The following is a 22670-nucleotide window of genomic DNA, read 5'->3' as shown; positions in this document are numbered from 1 at the left end:
TATCCATGGGTTTGCAAAGAGTCGAACACAACTGGACGACTAACACTTTCACTTTCATGTGCTTCTAAAGATTGCTCAAATCTCAGAATCACCTGGGACATCGTTAAACATAGAGATTCCAGGGCTGCATATCACACCTAAGAAACTCAAATTGCCAGAGATGGGGGCCTGGGAATCTGAAAGTTCAATGTTTGCCTCACTTGATTCTGAAGTGAAGTGTATCCCAGGGTGTAAAATCCTCCAATACTTTGGGAAACATTGATCTGTGGTGGCTCAGCGGTAAAGAATCCACCTGTTAATGCAGGAGACCTGGATTCAATCTCTGGGTCGGAAAGATCCCCTGGAGGATGAAATGGCAACCCACTCCAGTATTCTGGCCTGGGAAATCCCATGGACAGAGGAGCCTGGCAGGCTACAGTCTATGGGGTCACAAAAGAGTCAGACACAACTTAGCAACTAAACCACGGCAGTGAAAGTGAAAGTCGCTCAGTCGTGTCCGACCCTTTGAGACTAGAAGGGTCCTCCAGGCTAGAATACTGGAGTGGGTAGCCTTTCCCGTCTCCAGGGGATCTTCCCAGCGCAGGGATCAGACCCAGGTCTCCCGCATTGCAGGCAGATTCTTTACCAGCTGAGCCACGAGGGGAGCCCAAACAACAGTAAGAACATGTTTAAAATACCCCAGAATCTACTCCTTCGGGAGGCCCTGAGGGTCGAGGTCAGGAATTCATTTTTTCTTCTTGTGACACGCTGAGCACCTGCCTTGGGAGGAGCGGGTTGTTGGTAATTCAATAAACCAACCAGATGCTGTAGCTGGAGCTGGGAGTGCATCCTCTCCACCACCCTTCAGAGATTCTAGGACCTCCCCACCCTCTCTTGGGGCTTCTGGATGTCCTTCATATTGAAGGAAGTTAGGGTATAAGCAAAGCCCAGAGATCTGGATCCAAACTTCTCAGTTTGGGCCACACTTGCAAATCTCCTGGGCTGTGCTTCTTAACCTTCAGTGAATCTAAGGAATTGCCTACGTGTCTTGTGCAAAAACACATTCTCGTCCAACAGTTGTGGGTGGGGCCTCAGGGTCTGAGTTTCTCACAAGCTCCAGGTGTTGCCCAGGCTACTTAAAGTGTCCATATTAAACAGTGAGTACTAGAGAGCTTTTGAAAAGTACTGATGTTCTGGTTGATTCTGCCGGTCTTACTCCATACCCCCAGAATCAGTATCTCCAGGAATGGGACCAGGGAGTCAACATTATTAAAGGTCTCAGATATTTCTAAGGAGCAGGTAGGGTGCAAATGTGTAGCCAGGCAAATCACCCTACCATCAACCCTGTTTGGGCCTTCACTCTGTCCTGCAAAATCCATATGTTGAGGGGACTTTCACAATGGTCCAGTGGCTAAGACTCTGCACTCCCAGTGCAGGGGGCTGGGCTGCGGTCCCTGGTCAGGGAACTAGAGCCCACATGCTGCCCAGAAGACTGAAGACCCCACGTGCCACAAGTAAGACCTGGTGCAGTCAAAGAAATGAATGAATTTTAAAAACTATCTGTAGAAGTCCTAACCCCCAGCACTTTGGAATGTAACCGTATTTGGAGATAATACCTTTAACGAGGTGATTAAGTTAAAACGAGGTCACTAGGGTAGGCCCTAGACCAATCTGATGGTTCTCTATATAAAAAGAGAGAGGGGAATTTCCTGCAAGGCCAGTGGTTAGGGCTCAGAGCTTTCACTGCCAAGGGCCCAAGTTCAATCCCTGGTCTGGAAACTAAGACCCAGAAGCGAAGCAGCACAGCCAGGAAAAAAAAAAAAAAAAAGAGGAAATTAGGACACACAAGACATCAAGGACGTGTGGACATAAAGGGACAGGAGGACACGAGAGTGCAGCTGTCTGTGCATCAGGGAAAGAGACCTCCGGAGACACCACACTGTCACCACCTTGATCCTGGGCTTCTGGCCTCCAGAACTGGGAGAAAACGTTTCCTCTTGTTTAGGTCTGTGCTATTTCTGGTGGCCACCTTAGTACTTTAACACATTCTTTAGATCAGGGGTCCCTAGAGAGGGCTCACCTCAAGGACAGGTAGGGGGTATGCAGGTGATGACTCAGCTCCCAGGGGACTCCCACCCATCAACAAATGCCCACCCGCCCAGATTTTCCAGGACACAGCCTGCTCCTGTGGACTACGTCTTGCAGACCACTGCTGCTAAAGGTCCCCGCCCAACTCTCTTTCTGGCCCCAACTTTTTTTTACTTCTCTCCTAGACTGTGAGGGACAGAACCTTGAGAACAGAGCAAGGCCTGTGCTCAAACCATCCTGGATGTGAAGGGGAGTGTGTTTTAACCAAAAAAAAAAAAAAGGAAGAAAAACCACAGCTGTCCAGCAGAACACACTGAAGCTTATCACCAGATGTACAGAAAAGCCTTCACATGTTAGGTTAGGAAGAAGCAGAGGACATGAGTTCAGCCTCTTCTGCAGGGAAGGTTTCCAGGAAGGACAGCATGCTTTCTGTAGATGGGTTGAGAGCAGATGAATTTATTGGAAGGCATTTGGGTCTGTAGCCAGGAAAGGAATATGAGTGGGGAGGGGATGTGTCGTCCTTTAGTTCTACTTCCAGAAGTTTCTATGATATGGACCATGGTCACAGGGCTCCCAGAGGTCAGGGAGAGAGGAATGTCTGGTGACTTCATCAAAGCCTGACCCATAGAAGGCTGCCTCTCAGCAGCCAACGTCAGACTTCTGGGCCGTCTGCCAGGCTCAAGAAATGACCTCCTGGGAACTCTCTGGTAGTCCTGGAGTGGTTAGGACTCTGCACTTTCACTGCTGAGGGCGTGGATTCCATCCTCAGTTGGGGAACTAAGATCCTGCAAGCTGCGTTGGCAGGCCACCTAAGAAACAAAAACAGAAAGACAGACATGACCTGTTCCCACCTTTCCTTCCATGGACAATCCCAAGGCCAACTCCAGTCCAGGTCCATTGCTGTGGTCAAGGAGGAAGCTCCCTGGCGCTTGTGGCCATGGAGTGAAATGTGGTCAGCCTGAGTGTCCACCAACAGGGCTGGGCATCTCACACCAACTGAGAACCCAGTACCCAGGAGGAGATCAGGCCCTCAGGACACAGGCTGGTGCCTGCTGACCTACAGATCAGGGCTGTGTGAGAAGTGGACTCTACAAGGTGGCCAGAAGGCATGCCTTTCAAAAGGGCACTCATCCAGGTGGCCAGCCTCTACCCACTTCCTCCATCTCTAGGGGAGAGCTTGGTGCTTCCGTTGTTCTCATAAACCTTTTCCTCTTCTACTCTCCCTGGGACAGCTTTTTCTCAAGAGACTGTTGTTGTTAATTTGCCCAGTTGTATCTGCAATCCCATGGACTGCAGCACGCCAGACCTCCCTGTCCCTCACCATGTCCTGAAGTTTGCCCAAGTTCATGTCCATTGCATTGGTGATGCCATCCAGCCGTCTCATTCTCTGTTGCCCTCTTCTTCTGCCCTCCATCTTGCCCAGCATCAGGGACTTTTCCAGTGAGTCAGCTGTTTACCTCAGATGACCAATATAGCGGGCCTTCAGCTTCAGCATCAGTCCTTCTAACAAGTATTCAGGGTTGATCTCCCTTAAGATTGACTGGTTTGATCTGCTTGCTGTCCAGGGGACTTTCAGGAGTCTTCACCAGCACCACAACTCGAAGGCAACAATTCTTTGGCGCTCTGCCTTCTTTGTGGTCCAGCTCTCACAACTGTACTTGACCACTCGGAAGACCATAGCCTTGACTATATAGACCTTTGTCGGCAGAGTAACATCTCTGCTTTGCAACACACTGTCTAGGTTTGTCATAGCTTTCCCGCCAAGAAGCAACCGTCTTTTGATTTCATGGTTGCGATCACCATTGCAGTGATTGCTCATCCCAGGAAGAGGAAATCGGTCAGCACTTCCACCCTTTCCCTGCTACTGGCCATGGAGTGATGGGGCCAGAGGCCACGATCTTAATTCTTTTAATACTTAGTTTTAAGCTGGCTCTTTTACTCTCCTCCTTCATTCTCACCTAATCAGTGCAGAGCTTCTGGCTTCTTGCTGCTTCTGCTCTCAGTTCTAATTCCCTGAGTAAGAAATCCTAAAAGGATGGTTTCGCAGCTTAAATGCAAGGGTGGGACAGAGAGGGACCAAAACATAAGGGACCATGACACATTGAAAAACTCAATGACGACTTGCACACCTGCTTACCCACAGGATTAAAGGTGAAGTGAAAGTGTTAGTCAGTCCTGTCTGATTCTTTGTGACTCCATGTACTGTAACCCGACAGGCTCCTCTATGGAATTCTCCAGGAAAGAATACTGGAGTGGGTAGCCACTCCATTCTCCAGGGGATCTTCCCGATTCAGGGACTAAGCCTGAGTCTCCTGCATTGCAGGTGGATTCTTTACCAGCTGAGCCACCAGGGAAGCTCAAATCAAGGTGATGCTAATTTCCAGGACATTCCTAGATCAAAATTTTGGTGGTCCATTGCGGTCCCAGCTCCTTAGGTCACAAAAAGGGGTAGAGTTGGAGCCCTCCACTCTGAAGGGGTGCTGTTATTTTGTTTAGTTGCTAAATCTTCTCTTTTAAAGGACTTGGTCTCAGCAAAGAGCTCTGATGGGCAAAGAGAATTAGTTAAAAGCCTTAGTGCTGCCAGGTTGGCAAAGAACCAGGATTTGGAGGAAATTTTATCTTTACCATGTGGCTTAAGGTAAAAACTTAAGGATTAAGGCTTTAAAAAAAAAAGTTACAGATGAATCACACCAAGGAGAAAAATGCCAAGTTACACTCAACACTGAAATACTGAACTCAGAAGTGACTTTTTTTGATGATTGGGAATGGATTTCCATCAGCCTTTGAATAAATAATTGTGTAAGGTTTTATTAATGCAAAAACAAAATAAAACCTGTGGGGATATTAGTGGCATGAAAGCACATATAGACAATGGATTCAGGGATGTTGGGTTGTCTCTTAGAACCTGGAGGCTTCCCTGGCTGCTCAGATGGTAAAGAATTTGCCTGCAATGCAGGAGACCCAAGTTCAACCCCTGGGTTGGGAAGATCTCCTGGAAAAGAGGATGGCTACCCACTGCAGTAGTCTCACCTGTAGAATTCCATAGGCAGAGAAGCCCGACAGGCTACAGTCCATGGGGTCCCAAAGAGTCAGATACGGCTGAGCAGTGGGAAGGTGGGCACAGGCTGGTGAGTCCCAGAGGCTCCAGATGGTCTGCAGGTGAATAGCCCCAGGACTCCGGGCCTGACTTTGCACAGTGAACCCATCTTGACACTGCCCAGGGTCCGAGATGGAGGCTTTGCATCTGCTGGATCCACTGGGGAAAATGCTGGAGTCCAGGGCCTGGGTGGGGTTAGCAATGAGAGTCCCTTGGAAGAAGGTTCCCTCCAGCGGTGCTCACTCCTGGACACTTAGTTTGTTCCAGGCCCTGAGGACGCACCTTGTATGTGATGACAGATTGCACAGCCTCAGAAATAAGTGAGGAGGTGGATGCCCTGGAAATGAGAACCACAGGGAGTAGGTAAATGGTGCCCTCAACTCCTGTAGCCGATCCTTGCCTATCAGAGAGCATCTAGGCCCCACTCACGCTCAGGCCCTTTTATTTAACCACTAACAGGAGAGTCATGAGTTTAAAGGAGAGAATCATGGTCACAGATCACAGAGGACACCAAATGATTGACACTGAAGTTCCCTTTATTTCTTTGTAACAATCCAACACAGGGGTAACGACCCCATCCACCTCCCAAGCCCAAACTCCCCCTCCAAAATTTAGATTCACATTTCTAACTTTGTAGGAACACATCTCTCCAAAAATCCCACCAACCCCTCCCCCCTGCCCACTCTAAATCACCTTTCCTTTTCCCGTATGCACTGAACAACTGTCTGAAACTGTGGTTTGTGTTCCTTCTAGATGCACTGAGGTCTGGGTGGCAGTGTCCCAGTGCCGGGGACAAAGCCTACAACTCGTGAGCTGGGCTAGTCGGGCATGTAGCAGGGGCACAGGCTGGGCTCAGGGTCGTAGAAGGTCCGGTCACCACAGTATGGACAGGGGTTGGCGCTGAACCAGACCATGCTGGCCCGCCCAGATGTGCACAGCAGCTGCTTGAGCCGGGCGTGCAGCTGAGCCAGGCGGCCCAGGTGCAGGGTGCCATGCACATCCTCATAGCTCTCCAGGGGTGCCGGGTACAGCACGTGGCTCAGCTTGCTCAGCCCCACGGTGTGGTGCAGCAGGCTCTCCAGCACGGCCACGGAGATGGGGTTGCCACAGAAGCTGAAGGTGGTGAGCTGGGAGCAGCGGCTCAGGGAGGGCAGGAGGGCACTGAACTGGGAGTCCATGATGCCGCACTCATCCAGGTCCAGGTCCTGCAGGGTGGCCGAGGTCCTCTCGATCAGGACCTGCAGGGGCTCCAAGCTGAGGCCGGTCAGGTTGACCCCGCTGAGGCCCAGGTCCTTCAGCAGGCCGACGCTCGGGCACTGCGACAGGTACATCAGGTCTGACTCCGAAATCAGGCAGTTGGTGATCGACAGGGTCTGCAGAGGGGTCTTCAGGCACCTGGGGAGAGACAGGGCAGTCAGTCCCAGGGACGGAGGTGGCGGGCAGAGGGATGTGGGCAGGAGAGGACTTTTTCACCGGAACACAGGGCATCTCACTGGCTTGGAGCTGGCCTCTCACCTTGACGGGAATGCAGGGGGTCTTCCGGGGGGAAGGTCATGCTCACATGGGTATGACCTCCCCCTGCACAAAATGATGAAGTATTTTCAATGTGGGAAACAAACAGTAAACAAATGTTATTTGCCTATTTCAGCATACTAGTATTTGGTTAGCAGGAATTAAAATGTTTTACAGGACACGACTAGTTGAATTCAACAGCAGGCTGGATGCAGTGGACATGGGCTGGGGGGTCCCAGCAGTTACACACGATCCCTGGGTGAATATCCCCCAGATATTCAGGGGCCACAAACCGTCCATCACCACCTACAATTCTTTTTTTTTTCTTTCTTTCTTCTGCTTTCTCAGTGAACATATTTATTCCTAATGCTTGGAGTTTGCAGCTGCCAAAAAGGGAATCAATGCAACTCATTCACACAGACAGATTAGGCTGCATCCTCTCAGCTTTTATCACTGTGTTCAAGGCAGAGCGATAACCTGTTATTGAGGATTTCCTATGTATTCAGAAGTCTTAGAGGAAAATTATAATTTGGACTTAAAGAGATTGGAGCCACTTTAACAAAAATGCTTATTTGACTTTTCTTCTTCTCTGGACTGCTTAGGAGCCACAATTTTCCCCTCCTGATCCCTTCTTGTCATCTCCAGAATCATCCACTTCCCACAGCTCACCTGGAGCCTAAAACAGCTCAGGACAGAAGGGGCAGGTGGGAGGGAGAGACAGAGCTTTGGACTTCAAACCTCACTCCTGATGGACCAACGTCCTTCTCACTTAGTTATCTGCCATTATCTCAGCTAAGACATGACTCTCTCGGAAAGAATTTCCAAGGGCATCACACCAAGCCCCCACTATGCGGACTCTCAGAAAGGAGTCCCCTTTGACAGCATTTAACCTAGGCCACGCCTCTGACCCTAACCAGGGAGGTGACCTGACAAGACGCCCAGGGACACAGCGGCGGCATCGTGAGGACTTCCGAGTGGCCAGGCACCCTGGCAATGTCCCCAGCGGGCACGAAACAAGAGAGGCCTGCTCTGGTCTCTGGAGCTGGCGCCACGCCTCACCTGAGCACCTGATGCAGGCGGCCCTCGAGGAAGGAGATGGAGTCCAGGTAGAGCTCCTGCAGGTGGGGCAGGCTCAGGAACTGGGCGGTGAGCTGGCCAACGCAGTGCTCCTCCCGGTCGGGGGCGGTGCGCGGCAAGACGCGCACGCGCGACAGCAGCAGCCGGCGCAGGTTGCCCATCCGGCCCAGGTGCGGCAGGAACCTGCCCAGCGTGGCCAGCTTCCAGGTGCAGTTCACCTCCAGGTCCTGGATGGAGTCGAGCTGCACCAGCTTCAGGATCCTCCTGATGCTCTGCACGGGGATGGTGAAGAGTCTCAGCTTCTGGCAGCGCAGGCGCAGCAGGCTCCTCCTCTGCTTGGCCTTCTTCAGCAGGTAGCAGAGGGTCTCGTCCAGCGGGTCCTCCTTGAGGCACAGGTCGACCAGCACCTCCACAGGGGCTCGCGCAGGCTTCAGACCCCCCTGGGAACCCTCTACCCTGCTCCTCTTCTGCATGGGCTGGGCTGGCTCGGGCTCCAGCAGTGAGCACACGCTGGCCTTGATGCCGGACCACACGGTCCAGAAGTCCTGGTGGGCGTTCCGGCGCAAATCCAGCACCTGCAGCTTCCACCGCCTGTGGGGCCACGGGGCACACGCTGAGCTGTGCAGAGGCTGATGGGCACCAGGACCCCACGAGGGCTCTGCACTCCACACACCACAGCTCCTCCAGCTTCCGGGGCCCCCTTGGTTCCCACTTTAAGGGACACTGCGGGGGAGGCCCACGTGCCTTTTGTCCCCTCTGACCCTCAACCAGTCCTGTACACCCAAACGCCTGTTCCCAGGTGACCCCTCATCTTCCTGCCCTGGCTGCATCTTGCTCACACCCCCAGGCCCCACCAGTCTGCCAGGTCGACCTTACCTGGGGCGGACCTCCTCAGCAAGCAGGAGGTCCAGGCCATCGAGTGCAGCCTGGAAGGTCTCCAGATGAGGCTGGTGGTCCTTCATCAGGGCCCCCAGCGGGAGGCAGGCGAAGGGCCAGGCCTGCACCATCGCCTTCACCGCATGGGTGTGCCTCCCGGCAAAGGCCGCGGTAAACAGCGGCGGGAAGAGCTCGACGGGCAGCTCCTCCAGGGCCGCAATGGCCAAGGTCTCATTCCGCAGCAAGCTCTGGCCGGCCAGCTCCAGGAGTCGGGGTGGGGCCTGGACGCCCATCCTGAAGAACCTACTCCGGGGCGAGTCCTGGGGGGATGTCAGAGAGCAAGGGGTGCGGGGTCCTTCTCCAGCCAAGGAACCGGGGAGACCCTGCTGTCCCTCCACCCTCAGGGAACCCAAGACAGGGTCAGAGACATCCTGTGGTCACAAAGTCACAGCTTTGGCCCCACTGGCACCAGGACAAGCCTCTCTCCCGGCAGCAACAAAGGGACAAGGTGACCTCTTGCCCCATCCCTTATCTACTGGCTGCTGCATTTAATCCCAGCCCTGCTGCAGGTAGACACCTAGGAGTCTGACAGCTGACCCCACTCTTTTCAGAGAAAGCTTCTGATTATTACTCAAGGGCTGAAAACAGCAGTAAGGAGTTTAGCCCAACACAGCCTGTCTCTAAACTCCAACCAGTAACTTACGCGATGGGTGCTGTCATGTCACTTAATAAAAAGACATACCTTTCACTGTGTGTCTCTTCTACAAATGTTATTACCGTTCGGTTCACTGGAGCAAAGCGCTCACATTCAGAACAAAGCCTCCACTCTTTAAAATATTCTACAGATTTTTTTTTTTTTGTATTCCATGGAATTAAAAAACAGATTTTAGCTTTTAAAACAAAAAGAAACCCCAAAAACCCTTTAAGCTAGTAAAATCACAAAACTATAAAATGATATGAACTATAATCACTGCTCACACACTAAGATGTAAAATGTCACCCCAAATTCCTAATCAGATGCCTTTCATTAAGTCAACTGCAGGAGCGTCCCTGGCAGTTCAGTGAGGAGGACCCTGTCCTGCCACTGCAGGGGCAGGGTTCTATCCCCGTCAGGGAGCTACGGCCCCAGATGCTGCTCGGTCCGTCCCCCTGCCCCCTGCCAAATTCTATTTCGTTAAGAAATACCAACGGTCTGTACAATTGGCGAAAATCAGAGAAGAAACCAAACTGTCTGGGATAAAGGTAAAACTCCATGTAGAAGCAAGAGCAAAGCATGCAATTGCCAACGTGATGGAAAGGCAAGAAACTTCTCGACAGGATCGTGGCCTGCGTGGCCTGTCCCATGAAGACCCCGGCAGGTACAGCTGTCAGAGCCTGAGGCTCCAGCGTGGAGCAGTGTGCTCAGGCCTGAGTCCCTCTTCGCCTTCCAGGACACGCTTTTCAGATTCTGGCTAAAATTTCCATTTCTGGCTAACGTGCTATCTTACTACTAGATCTCCATCCAGCTAAGGCTGAGTGGGTTTTTACTTTCTCACTACATACAACTGATGGGAACCTGTGTCTGTTCACAAAAGCAAAATATAAAAGAAGAAAACCAACCTGAAGGTACATTCGTTGGGGGAGTCTGGGCCACATCAAAATCACCCAAATGTTCACATTCAGACAGCTTTGTGCGGATGGTGATGTCACCCCAGAAGAAAAAGAAACAGAGTAAGATTCCCGAGTATCGCACTATCACTTACACATTACGCCAGACAGCGAAACACATGCCCGTTCGCGGGGGAACAGAGGTGTAATGGAGGAATGCTGGGTCCTACAGATTTTGAGGGTCCAGGCTCCCTTTGACTTGGTCAGGTCAAAATGACACCCAGGAGCTGGCCAGGAGAACAGAGGGACCAGACATTTGTAATGAAACCAAGGAAAGTACCCAAGACAAGTGTGTTTTGTTTGGAGGAATTTAAAGACTTTTCTTAGGCTCAGTTCAGTTCACTCGCTCAGTCCAGTCGTATCCAACTCTTTGCGACCCCTAGGCTTGAGAAATTGCCAGCAGAGGGAGTGGCTAAAAAGGGACTGAGTGGATCCTTTAAACCCAAGGCAAACCCAAGATCCATGCTTCCTCCCTCCCTGGAGGCAAAGGGCATTTCCTCCCTGAAGCTAGGAGATTAAATTTAGGAATGTGGGTTAGGAGAGAACAGTTTTGGCTGGCCAAACCTGGGACACGCCTTGTTCTACCTAAAAGCCACCGAGGGGTTAGGGCTCTCCTCACTTCACTTTCACTTTTCACTTTCCTGCATTGGAGAAGGAAATGGCAACCCACTCCAGTGTTCTTGCCTGGAGAATCCCAGGGACAGGGGAGCCTGCTGGGCTGCCGTCTATGGGGTCGCACAGAGTCGGACACGACTGAAGCGACTTAGCAGCAGCAGCAGAAGGGAAATAAACGTGGGCCAAGGACACAAATCTGTGTCAGCAAATGGCTGCAACCGGAGGCTCAGGCGTCCCCCTGCACATCCCAGCCTGGGCTCTATCCAGCGACCTGTACCCTCACCATGACCTTCAAAGGCTCCTTCCCAAGTGTAGCTAGGTAACCTGACGTTCCCTCAGCGCCAGTGAACAATGCAAAGCGCCTTCAAAACCCCCACCCCCCACCCTTCTCCCTCCCCTAAGGCTCTCACTTACACAGATTCTGATGGGAGCTCAACTTTAAGCCCACAAATACAATTCTGTTTTCCCTCTGCTCTGCATTAAGCACAGGGAGCAACACGGACTTTCTCCCCAGGGAGGTGCAAAGCCTGGATCAAAGGGTCTGGGGTGAAGCCCCTGCTGGGCTGGCTGACACGCTGGTTCTGCTGTGGTCTCAGAACACAGACGGACGGAACCTCTCCACCCCTGGCATTGTGATGCCCCAACAGTTCTTCTATTTGGAGGGTGAGAAGGTGGCCTTCCCTGAAGGATACTCTACAGTTTGGTAACTTCCTAGAGATGGCATTCACCAAATTCCTACCATCCCCATCAGCAGCCAGAGATGTGGCTGTCCCTTAAATAGAGCTAAAACCCTAAAATAGGGTTAAGCTGGAATATGCCTTGTGGGCATTTTGACTTTGGCAATCACCTTGACCAATCAGCTTCAGGAGCTCAAGATAATCATCAACAAAGATAATCATCAAGTCCTGATTAAGGAGCAGCCATGAGGACACTGGCACTCTCCCCCACTACCTCAAGTAACTTTCAGAGAGAAGCCGAAGTTCACCCCTGGTTTCTTTTCCAGCCTGGTGAGCCTGAGACAGCCAAGGCAGGATGCTGTCATGCTCCACGAAGGAGGAACCGGAAGACCCACTTGGGTGAAGATGGATGGATGGACAGATCTGCCCCACTGAACATTAGGAAGAGATAGCTGACTTCACAGGGATTTGGGGAAACAGGAAACAGCAGAGGTCTAAGCTTGGGATGTTTCCATGGGAACTCAGCATCCAGGAGATCTAAGGATGCAGGAGGGACCACTGTCTTCAAATGATCTAAAAATGGGAAGTATCAGCCAAAAAGTCTTTCGGAGCGAGGCAGGGGACAGGCCTCTGTCCACCTCCAGCTCCACAAAGTCTGTTTGTGCAGGGGACTCACTGGACACAGAAGCACCAGGGGCTCATCTGCATGAAGACGTGTTCTTCCTGCCCAGTGTCAGGTCGGCCCAGGACAACTCCCAGGACCCAGGCATGAGTCAGCCCGGGGGACATTTCTATCTGTTTTTGTGTTGCACAGGCTGGTGCAGCCTCTGAGCTTGTTTCGGGGTGGGAAGAGCTCATTCCCTCTCTAGTTGCAGAATTCCTTCTGCGACTGCAAAGCATCTGCTCCCCAGGGCCTTCCTGGGGGTCTTTGGAATGCATCTGTGCCCAAAGAGGCACTAGAAATGCTGTAAGATGACCTTTCCTGGCTTTTGGAGGAAAACCACAGCCTGGCTGGTCCTCAGAGGCCCCAGGCTGACAAGAAGCCCTGGGGACCCGGCCTGCAGCAGACAAGATCCCACCTGGAGTTCCAGCATGTCTGTCCTCCCTCCACTCTGGAGTCAGATCTCTTCTCACCCTGAAATATTCTACCCTCTCTACGAGCCCTCTCTGCCTCTTCCTGTGCTTGGCAAGACTGATTCAATGACATCCGCTGCTGCTGCTGCTAAGTCGCTTCAGTCGTGTCCGACTCTGCAACCCCATAGACAGCAGCTCACCAGGCTCCCCCATCCCTGGGATTCTCTGGGCAAGAACACTGGAGTGGGTTGCCATTTCCTTCTCCAATGCATGAAGGTGAAAAGCGAAAGTGAAGTTGCTCAGTCGTTTCCAACTCTTCCCGACCCCATGGACTGCAGCCTACCAGGCTCCTCTGCCCATGGGATTTTCCAGGCAAGAGTACTGGAGTGGGGTGCCATTGCCTTCTCCTCAATGACATCTAGACCTAAGCAAGAGAGGCTCCCTCCTTCTTCCTCCCCAGTGACGCCTGGCCAGATGTCCAGGTCACCCTAACTCTAGCCGGTTACTCCTGAGCGTGGTGCTTCTAGAGGCACAGCAGTAGGGTGGAGTGGGCGGGGGGTGGGATCTTGAGGGTCCACTCCAGGCAGGTAGGACTGCAGGACTGGGCAGGGGGTAGCCCAGAACAAGGGGGAGGAAGGAAATGACAGCAGAACTAGGGGCCTGGTCTCCCGGCTCTCAGAGCTGCATCTCATTTCCTGGAGCGGTGTCGGGATCACTGAGGGCACTGCGGCCTGCATTTGGGGGCTGGGAGTGTCCCCAGGTGGTAGGGACGTAATAATAGAACAGAATGATCAAACAGTTAGCTCGATACTCCATGAGGGAACTGTAGATAGAGAAGACACTTTACGGGGTTTTGGGAGACCATAATAAGACTAATGACACTCAAGAAAGTAATGGGAAAATTCTGAAACATGTAGGCTTGCTCGATTCATAAAGCAAAACAAGTTGCTTAGCATCAAAGCCAGGTTAGCTTGCTTAAACCAAGCTAACGCTTAGCAACAAAACCATGCAACAGAAGCATGAGACATGCCCCAAACCGTAAAACAGTGGTGGCATAAGCCTTACACCCTGCCTAGTGAGCTCCATGAGTTAATAACCCCCACAACATGCTCTTCGGCCCCTAAGACATGTTCTTTCCAGAGTGCACCCCCAAACAATAAAACAATAGCAGAAAACAAGACCTACAACCTGGTCATCAAGTTAATGACCCTCCAAAACAGGCTCTGTGCATACAAAACACAATCACTTATGGAAAGGTGACTTTTCAAAATGAAAGACCTGCATTGTACTGAGACCTGAAAACATTTTCCCCAAGTAATATGACAGGGAAGTCTAGTGTGCTGCAGTCCATGGGGTCACACAGAGTCGGATATGACTGAGCAACTGAACTGAACTATGATGGTCCTAGCCTGACCATATAGAGCAGGACAAGTAAACTTCCCTGCCCTGCCTGGGGGAGGCACTGATGACGAAACGTGCTGTCTACTCAAGAAAAAGATCTTTCCCTTCTCCCCTGTTTCTCTGGTTGTCAAAGTGTAACTGAGTACATAGGGCAGCACAACGCTTATGAACCTTCCAAGTGTCCTAGTCTAACAAATCACTTCTTTTCTAGCACTTCGCTTCTCGCCTAATTTCTTTCTAGTATTAAGTATTAGTCGCTCAGTCGTGTCCAACTTTTTGCGACCCATGGACTGTAGCCCACCAGGCTCCTCTGTCCATGGAATTCTCTAGGCAAAAATACTGGAGTGGGCTGCCATTTCCGACTCCAGGGGACCTTCCCAACTGTACATAAAGGAGACTTCATTAATGTACAGTAGAGGATACCCCCGGTTAACCTGTTACAGAAGACTGCCTCTTGAGTCTTTAAATTCTATACCCTTTCTATACCTCTGCTTGGCCGATGGTTTATTTAGGTTTTAAGGTGAATGACCTGGGGCTATTTGTTCCGTCATGACACATAAAGGATGTGGTGCCAGAGCTCTTTGGAGCCCTGGAAACAACACCTAATGGTTTCACAGGGTCTGACTCCATTTCTCTCGGCCTAGGGGAGATGCCAGAGGCTGCCCCCTCTTCTTACCTCCAAGGGCACATGGAGGGAGCAGTGAGACTGGACACACAGATGAGAGAGGCGCCGAGAGAAGAGGGCACGGGCTGCCTGGGAGGGGGTGTTTCTAATATTCACAAAGTGGCTGGGGGGCATCATTCCCGGTGACCCGGAGGGACACCTCGTGAAACCATCATCTTCGTCTTCTAGTTAGAAGTATGTATGAAGGAGGTGACATACAAACACAAGTATAACTAGTGCTGTTTTCTGTTGTATATAAACGTTAACAGAGGAAACCCTAAGTGTTCTCATCCAAACGAAAATACTTTTTCCTATTTAATTTTCTATCCATATGAAATGATGAATGTTCACTAGACTTACTGCGCTCATCACTGCAGGATGGATGTAAGTGGACTCATGATGCTGAACCCCTTAAACTTACACAGGGCTATATGTCAATTTTATTAATATCTCAGTAAGACTGCAAAGAAAAAAAAAAGTCACGATCTTCCACTCCGGGTGTCTGAACAAACGAAAAGCAAGCAAGCCTCAACAATAATGACAGGCAAAGCTGATCTGTACGATGGAGCAGGGCCACCAGGGTGGCCACTCATGCTGGAACTGCAAAGCCAAACTTCATAATCTAAGGCACAACTATGATATTTTTCCACTGCCATTCCATATTTTTTTAAAGTTAAAGCCTGGGCTCTGATCGCACTCTGTCTGCACAGGAAGGGGACTGGCTGGCAGCCCCAGGCTGGCCCTTTTCTCCCTCTGCTCTGAACTCCCCTGGATTCATGACCTTGACCTCTCCTCTTTCCACATCTTCCTCCTCTCAGGGTCCTGGCCCCAGTCTGTCTTGACACAGACACTTAAGAGTCTGCAGCTCTGGGACAGAGGGTCCACATATTCTGCTCTGGAGGCAGCAGTGATACTGGGGGTTACAGCCAGGTGTGCTGGGACCAGCACCGCCCAAGGGCTACCCAGCACCCCCAGTGCATAACGTTGTCCTTGCCCTTGGGGTCCCTCTCCATTCTCCATTCCACGTCTGGCCACACAGCCTCCCTGGCCTCCTCCAGCTGCAGCTAGAGGACTCACTCTGTTGCCTGAGTGCTTTCTTTCCAGGAGCACCTCACTCCCAGGGGTCCCACACTTAGGGAGAGCAAAACTTCCCTGGGCTCAGCACCCAGCCCTTGCCCAATACCAAACAGGGGTCGAGTGTCTGGGGTCTGAAACCAGCCTCCCAAGCACAGGTTCTGAACCTAACCGTGGCTTCGGCAATGGGTCCCCAACACGCTGCAGCTGCGTCTTCTAAGACAGCAGCAGGACCAAAGCTCTCAGGAAAATGACGTGGGAAACTAAAGGGTGCTCATCCTCCTCCTGACCTGAGGGCCTCAGGCCACAGATGCTACCCAGCTCCAAGATGACCAGCACGGAGAGGGCACCAGAGGTGGCAAAGGGGACCAGCTTCTCTGAAGAGGACTTCCACCCGCACTGGTTCAGCTCACAATGGCCTCAGGTCCTCAAACACCTGGTTTCCCTGGTCTCTATCCTCTGAGTCACCCGTCTCCACTCAAGCCTGAGAGCAAGAACCAAACTGCTCCAAAAACAAGACGGTGTGTTAACGTGTATTTAGGATGCTGGATGATAAACTGAAAACTGGAGGGCCAACACCGCCATGCGAGTGCAAGTCTCCTCTTATCTCCAAATCTGAGCAATTTCTCAACGGCTGGACCAGCAGACAATCGAAGCGCCGAGCTGGTGCTCGGGTCAAACGGCCCCTCCTCTAAGGACACTGACCACCGTCCCGCAGCCCCATTTCTGTCCCTTTCTCGGCCCTCCATGCCCTGGCACCTCCAGAGGGAACCCCACGTCCAGTGCCAAGCGGCGGCAGACCCTGGTTCGCCGGATTATTGCGTCCACAGCATGGCTCCGCGGCCTCTTTACAGAGCACGTGGCCCCGGCTGGCTCCTCACCCACTTTGGCCTTCACGCCAGGCCCCGGTCCCAATAACTCGTTTTAGGGCGGCAAACAGAATTGGGGGTCCGTGGGGGCGAGCCAGGGTCTAACTCAAAGTCACCTTGTGGGAAAGCTGGGGACCCAAGGCGGGAACTTACGGTTTGTGCGGCCGCTCCTCGCCACGTGATCCCTGCTGAACGCTGAAGCGAGAGAAGCGGTGACTCGGCAGTGTCCGGAAACCACGCGACCCAACCAATCCCAGCTCCTGTTTCCTCCTGGAGCAAATCTCACGAGATCTTGGGATTGCGAGTGGGGTCTCCCAGGAAGTCCAGAAGGGGCTTATCTTAAGAGGCGGGGAGGGCACGGAGAGAGGGGGAGGGTTGGTGCCTGTGGCCACGCCCACTGGACTGGCAGGGAGAGGAGCATTAGGGTGGGGTTTGGGTGTGGTGGGGCTGGGTTGGGGTAGGGTGAAGCTGTGTTTTTCTGAAGGTGGGGGTCTGGCGCTGGGCCCTTGTCATCCCAGTGACCCTAAATCTTTAACTACAGGCCATCGGCAGGTCCTGGTGGCTGAGAGTAAAGGCAGGGCAGTAGGGATGGCTGTTTAGGCAGGCACCACCTCCCTCCCTCCTCCCTGCCATTCCGCCAGACATCCCTGTGCCTGTGAGCTAACAGAGCTTAGGGTGTCCGGCTACACACATGGATGCATGGGTGGATAGATACTTAGGAACATGCAAATGAGGGCTTAGTGTTGATTCCCCTGGACTTGGAATTGTTACCTGAAACAGGGCCGATAAAAACTTCATTTTTTCACCTTGGAACAGGAGGCTCAGCCCTCCCCTCCTTCCTCTCATCCAGACTCATTCAACATACATTTGTCCTTGAGAGGCTGCTGGTGCAATGCTCAAGGAGATACATGCTCATAAATTTTAGAGTGGAAATAGAAAGAAAAAAAAAAAGAATACCACTGTTTTAAAATTGTTGTTGTTGTTCAGCTGCTCTGTCGTGTGCAACCCTTCACAATCCCATGGACTGCAGCATGTCAGGTTTCCCTGTCCATCACCAACTCCCAGAGCTTTGCTCAAACTCATGTCCATGGAGTTCATGATGCCATCCAACCATCTCGTCCTCTGTAGCCCCTTTCTTCTCCCACCCTCAATCTTTCCCAGCATCAGGGTCTTTTCCATTGAGTTGGTTCTTTGCATTAGGTGGCCAAAATATTAGAGCATCAGCTTTGGCATCAGTCCTTCCGATGAATAATCAAGGTTGATTTTCTTTCAGATTGAGTGGTTTTATCTCCTTGCAGTCCCAGGGGTAAACATGACTGTAATTCATTCATTTTATTTCTTCAAGCAGTGCTCACAATGTTCACCTATTCCTGGTGGTAGATTAGGCCTGCATGTAGAACAAGGGGTGAAAGTTACAGGAACCCCCACTCTCCTGGGATACATGTAATTCATACTTGTGAACGTTGTAGAGAAGTGTGTCAAGAAGTCCAGAAGATGGTCACTAAAATGATAACACTGGCCATGGTCAAACACTTTTCTATATTTTGGGGAACCACTTCCATCATACATGGAACAACATGGAAGAACAGACTGGTTCCAAATCGGGAAAGGAGTATGTCAAGGCTCTATACTGTCACCCTGCTTATTTAACTTTTACGTGAAATGCTGGATGAAGCACAAGCTGGAATCAAGATCGCTGGGAGAAACAGCAATAACCTCAGATACACAGATGACACCACCCTTATGGCAGAAAGCGAAGAAGAATTAAACAGCCTCTTGATGAAAGTGAAAGAGGAGAGTGAACAAGTTGGCTTAAAACTCAACATTCAGAAAACTAAGATCATGGTATCTAGTCCCATCAGTTCAGTTCAGTCGCTCAGTCGTGTCCGACTCTTTGCGACCCCATGAATTGCAGCACGCCAGGCCTCCCTGTCCATCGCCAACTCCCGGAGTTCACTCAGACTCACGTCCATCGAGTCAGTGATGCCATCCAGCCATCTCATCCTCTGTCGTCCCCTTCTCCTCCTGCCCCCAATCCCTCCCAGCATCAGAGTCTTTTCCAATGAGTCAACTCTTCGCATGAGGTGGCCAAAGTACTGGAGTTTCAGCTTTAGCATCATTCCTTCCAAAGAAATCCCTGGGCTCTAGTACCATCACTTCATGGCAAATAGATGGGGAAACAATGGAAACAGTGACAGACTTTATTTTGGAGGGGCTCCAAAATCACTGCAGATGGTGACTGTAGCCATGAAATTAAAAGATGCTTGCTCCTTGGAAAAAAAAGTTATGACCAACCTAAACAGCATGTTAAAAAGCAGAGACATTATTTGCCAACAAAGGTCCATCTAGTCAAAGCTATGGTTTTTTCCAGTAGTCATGTATGGATGTGAGAGTTGGAGTGTGAAGAAAGCTGAGCACCGAAGAATTGATGCTTTTAAACTGTGGTGTTGGTGAAGTCTCTTGAGAGTCCCTTGGACTGCAAGGAGATCCAAGCAGTCCATCCTAAAGGAAATCAGTCCTGAACGTTCACTGGAAGGACTGATGCTGAAGCTGAAGCTCCAATACTTTGGCCACCTGATGTGAAGAACTGACTCATTGGAAAAGACCCTGATGCTGGGAAAGATTGAGGGCAGGAGGAGAAGGGAATGACCGAGGATGAGATGGTTGGATGGCATCACCAACTGGATGCACATGAATTTGAGTAAGCTCTGGGAGTTGGTGATGGACAGGGAAGCCTGGTGTGCTGCAGTCTGTGGGGTCACAAAGAGTCAGACATGACTAAATGACTGAACTGAACTTCCATCATAATTTTTTCCTCAACTTACTTATTTTGGAAATATGATTTATTTCAGAAATATGAAAAAAATTCTGTCATGGTAGCTCAGTAAAGAATCTGCCTGCAAATCAGGAGACGTGGATTCATCCCTGGGTTGGGAAGATCCCCTGGAGAAGGCAATGGGTAACCCACTCTGGTATTCTGGCCTGGAGAATTCCATGGTCTATATAGTCCATGGGGTCACGAAGAGTCAGACACAACTGAGAGATTTAACAAAACAGTCTCTCTCTCTCTCTTTTTAGCCATGCCTCACAGCTTGCAGAATCTTAGTTTCCCAACCAGGAGTTTAACCTGGGCCCAAAGTACTGAGCCCTAACCATTGGACTGCCAAGAATTCCATACCTGCACAGCCTCTGGTCTCCCAGTCTGCTGCAGGATTAAACTGATGAGGCAGGCTTTGGAGAGAATCCAGGATGGCTGGTGTGCGTTCCCAAGGCCAAATGTCCAGATTTGGGGGAATCATCATTTTAGAAAATCCTTTTGGGGTCTCTAGAGATGAGCACAGAGGGAGAGCAAGGCAGGAGCCTTCAGGGGCAGGGCAGCATCCGTCCACCCTAGACTCAGACTCAGGGCTCTGACAGGCACGGGCTTGCCTATGAAGAGGGTAGGAGGCCCCTCCCCAGGGGTGTGTGTGGTGGAGGGGGGACATTAGGTGTGTGTAGAGAGAAACTTAACTAGAAGAGCAGGTCTCTCAACCCAGCCCCTTCCTGGCGGTGCCAGGGCATCTGCCCACTCCCCTGGGTACTAAGCCTCAGGACTTGGAGCAAAGGACGAGCCGAGATGCATCCAGTCCATTGAAGGTATGGATAGAACAAGAGGCAGAGGGAGGCGGAACTTGCCCCCGTTTCCTGTCTCACTGTTGTCTCATCTTTCTCTGTCTTCAGACTGGGATTTAGAGCATCAGCAACTCCAGTTCTCAGATCTCAGGACCTGGACTGAATTGCACCGACAGCTTTCCTGAGTCCGCAGCTTACAGACTGTGGGGCTTAGTATTATCTTAAATAACAGACATTATTATCTTAGCCAGGGTCTAAAATAAAAAGCCCCAAAACGGAGTTCCCTGGCCGTCCAGTGGTTAAGGCTTTGCCTTCCAGTGTAAGGGATGCAATTCGGTCCCTGGTTGGGGAACTAAGATCACACATGCCTTGTGGTCAAAAAGCCAAGACACATGAAACAGAGCCAGTATTGTGACAAATTCAATAAAGACTTAAAGAGTGATCCACATCAAAAAATAATCTTATTAAAAAAAGCACAAAGAATGCTTAAAACACTTAAAACTCAAGCAATAGCCATGAATCAAAAACAATCAGTTCTCCCCAAACATCTTCCTCTTTCTTCTTCAATCCCTGAGTCAGCCTTTCGCTTTTCCCGTCACTGGCCATGGAGTCACCTCTCTTGTGCACCTGTTGTCACTCACTATGGACACTTGCCTCGCAGGTGTGACCTGGTGCCTAGGCTGTGATGGGATGAGCTAAACAGTCTTGGGTGAGGGTCCGGCTACCTGGTGGAGCAGATGACACATCCCATCCTGGAGGGAGTTAAATGACAAAGAAATGAGCTTAGTGGGGGTCAGGGGGCCTGGTACTGAGCTGAATGAGGAAGGGGGAGGTGGGAGGGTGTGTGTGAGAGCGAAATCACATCAGTCGTGTCCGACACTGCGACTCTGTGAACTGTAGCCCGCCAGGCTCCTCTGTCCGTGGGATTCTCCAGGCAAGAATACTGGAGTAGGTTGCCCTGCCCTCCTCCAGGGGATCTTCCCAACCCAGGGATCGAACCCAGGTCCCCTGCATTGTGGGCAGATTCTTTACTGTCTGAGCCACCGCAAGAATACTGCAGTGGGTAGCTATCCCTTCTCCAGGGGAACTTTCCGACCCAGGAATAGAACCAGTGTCTCCTACATTGCAGGCAGATTCTTTACCAGCTGAGCCACCCGGGAAGCCTGGGCTGTGGTCTGCAGGGTAGCAGTCAGACACAACTCTGCAGCTAAACATGCAGGCAGCCACAGGAGGCAGCAAGGGCCCGGATTTGGCAAAGGTACTTGTGGCTTATACCGTCCTATATGCAGTGTCTAGAACTGCTTCCCACGGACCCCCCTTTTATGTACCAAAATGTTTATGCTCCAATAAATCATCTTCAGAAGGGCTAATAAATGGCCCAGGGCTCAGACTTGGATCTCAGAGCACTGTAGGGATAAGACGGAGGGCAGCATGATGACCCTCCCCAAGGAAGGGGACAAGGAGGAGCTGGGGAGCCGGGAGAAACAGATTGGGACTTTGGGACTAGCATATCTATTGTCCACAGAATGGATGAACACCAACATCCTACAGCAGAGCATAGGAAGCTGTATTCAATATCCTGTGATAATCCATAATGGAAAAGGATATGATAAAGAATGTGGAGGTTCATATGACTGAATCACTTAGCTGTACAGGAGAAATTAACACTACAGTGTAAATCAACTATACTTCAATAAATATTTCTTTGTTTTTTCTCCTTTTTAAAAAGTTTATTTATAAAAAAAAATTTTTTTAGCATGACATGCAGCATCTTCCTTCCCCATCCAGTGATCAAACCCAAGCCCCCCTGCAGTATTGGTGTGGAATCCTAACCACTGTACTGCCCAGGACAAATTTTTTAAAATTAAAAAAAAAAAAAAAAAAGGAGTTGAGGAGGGCTTCCCATGTGGTCCAGCAGTTAAGAATCAGCCTTACAATGCAAGGGATGCAGCTTCCATCCATGGTCAGTAACTTAGATCCCACAGGCCACAGAGCAATTAACTCCATGCACCCCAACTAAAGGGCTCACAAGCCACATTGAAGACCCAGCACAGCCAAAAAAAAAAAACCCAGAAGTTGAGGGGATACTTGTTCCTAGCTCTGCGTTTGACTACTGTAAGGGAGGGAAAATGGATCTTTCAGCCGTCGGGTCCTCAGTTCTCTTCTTTGCTGCATCAGCCCAGAGGGGCTATTCTGGGATTCCTCCCCCAGGAACCATGATGACCTGTGGAAAGACAGGAAACGAAGGTTCATTCCCCACATCCTGTCATAGACTCGTTCTGTTCTCAATCAACATGCGAAAGAGTTAATTATCAGGAAGCTCTGCTGTCCAGGGCTGCAGAAGTATCTAGAACAAAGGGCCAGGTCAGAGGAGGGTGAGCAGAGGGGGTGAGGAGGGGCAGGGGCAG

General features: G+C 50.9%; 2 protein-coding genes across 2 annotated transcripts in view; one reads left to right on the top strand and one right to left on the bottom strand.

The window, feature by feature from the left end:
• The window catches only part of LOC112582842 (immunoglobulin lambda-1 light chain-like), a gene marked incomplete in the record, with an annotated part of 281468 nt that overhangs the window by 172700 nt on the left and 86098 nt on the right, over positions 1-22670 (top strand).
• Positions 5683-16944, bottom strand: PRAME (PRAME nuclear receptor transcriptional regulator). Its single transcript, XM_045163187.1, has 5 exons — positions 16804-16944; positions 10229-10295; positions 8630-8949; positions 7736-8344; positions 5683-6559 (listed from the first exon to the last, which is right to left on the bottom strand). The coding sequence occupies exons 2-5, from the start codon at positions 10262-10264 to the stop codon at positions 5983-5985; spliced, it is 1542 nt and encodes a 513-aa protein (XP_045019122.1). The 5' UTR covers positions 10265-10295; positions 16804-16944; the 3' UTR covers positions 5683-5982.

Source organism: Bubalus bubalis, chromosome 17 (assembly GCF_019923935.1).
Source record: "Bubalus bubalis isolate 160015118507 breed Murrah chromosome 17, NDDB_SH_1, whole genome shotgun sequence".
Lineage (NCBI taxonomy): Eukaryota > Metazoa > Chordata > Mammalia > Artiodactyla > Bovidae > Bubalus > Bubalus bubalis.
This window is presented reverse-complemented; position numbering and strand designations above follow the sequence as displayed.

What these genes read in the sequence shown, in the direction of transcription:
- PRAME (XM_045163187.1), bottom strand. Translation starts at nt 10,264, where the DNA reads ATGTGGCCCAGACTCCCCCAACGAATGTACCTTCAG. An exon ending in GCTGAGGAGGTCCGCCCCAG is followed by an intron (nt 8,345 to 8,629) that starts GTAAGGTCGACC and finishes GTGGCCCCACAG; the next exon opens with GCGGTGGAAGCTGCAGGTGC. An exon ending in CGCCTGCATCAGGTGCTCAG is followed by an intron (nt 6,560 to 7,735) that starts GTGAGGCGTGGC and finishes GTCTCTCCCCAG; the next exon opens with GTGCCTGAAGACCCCTCTGC.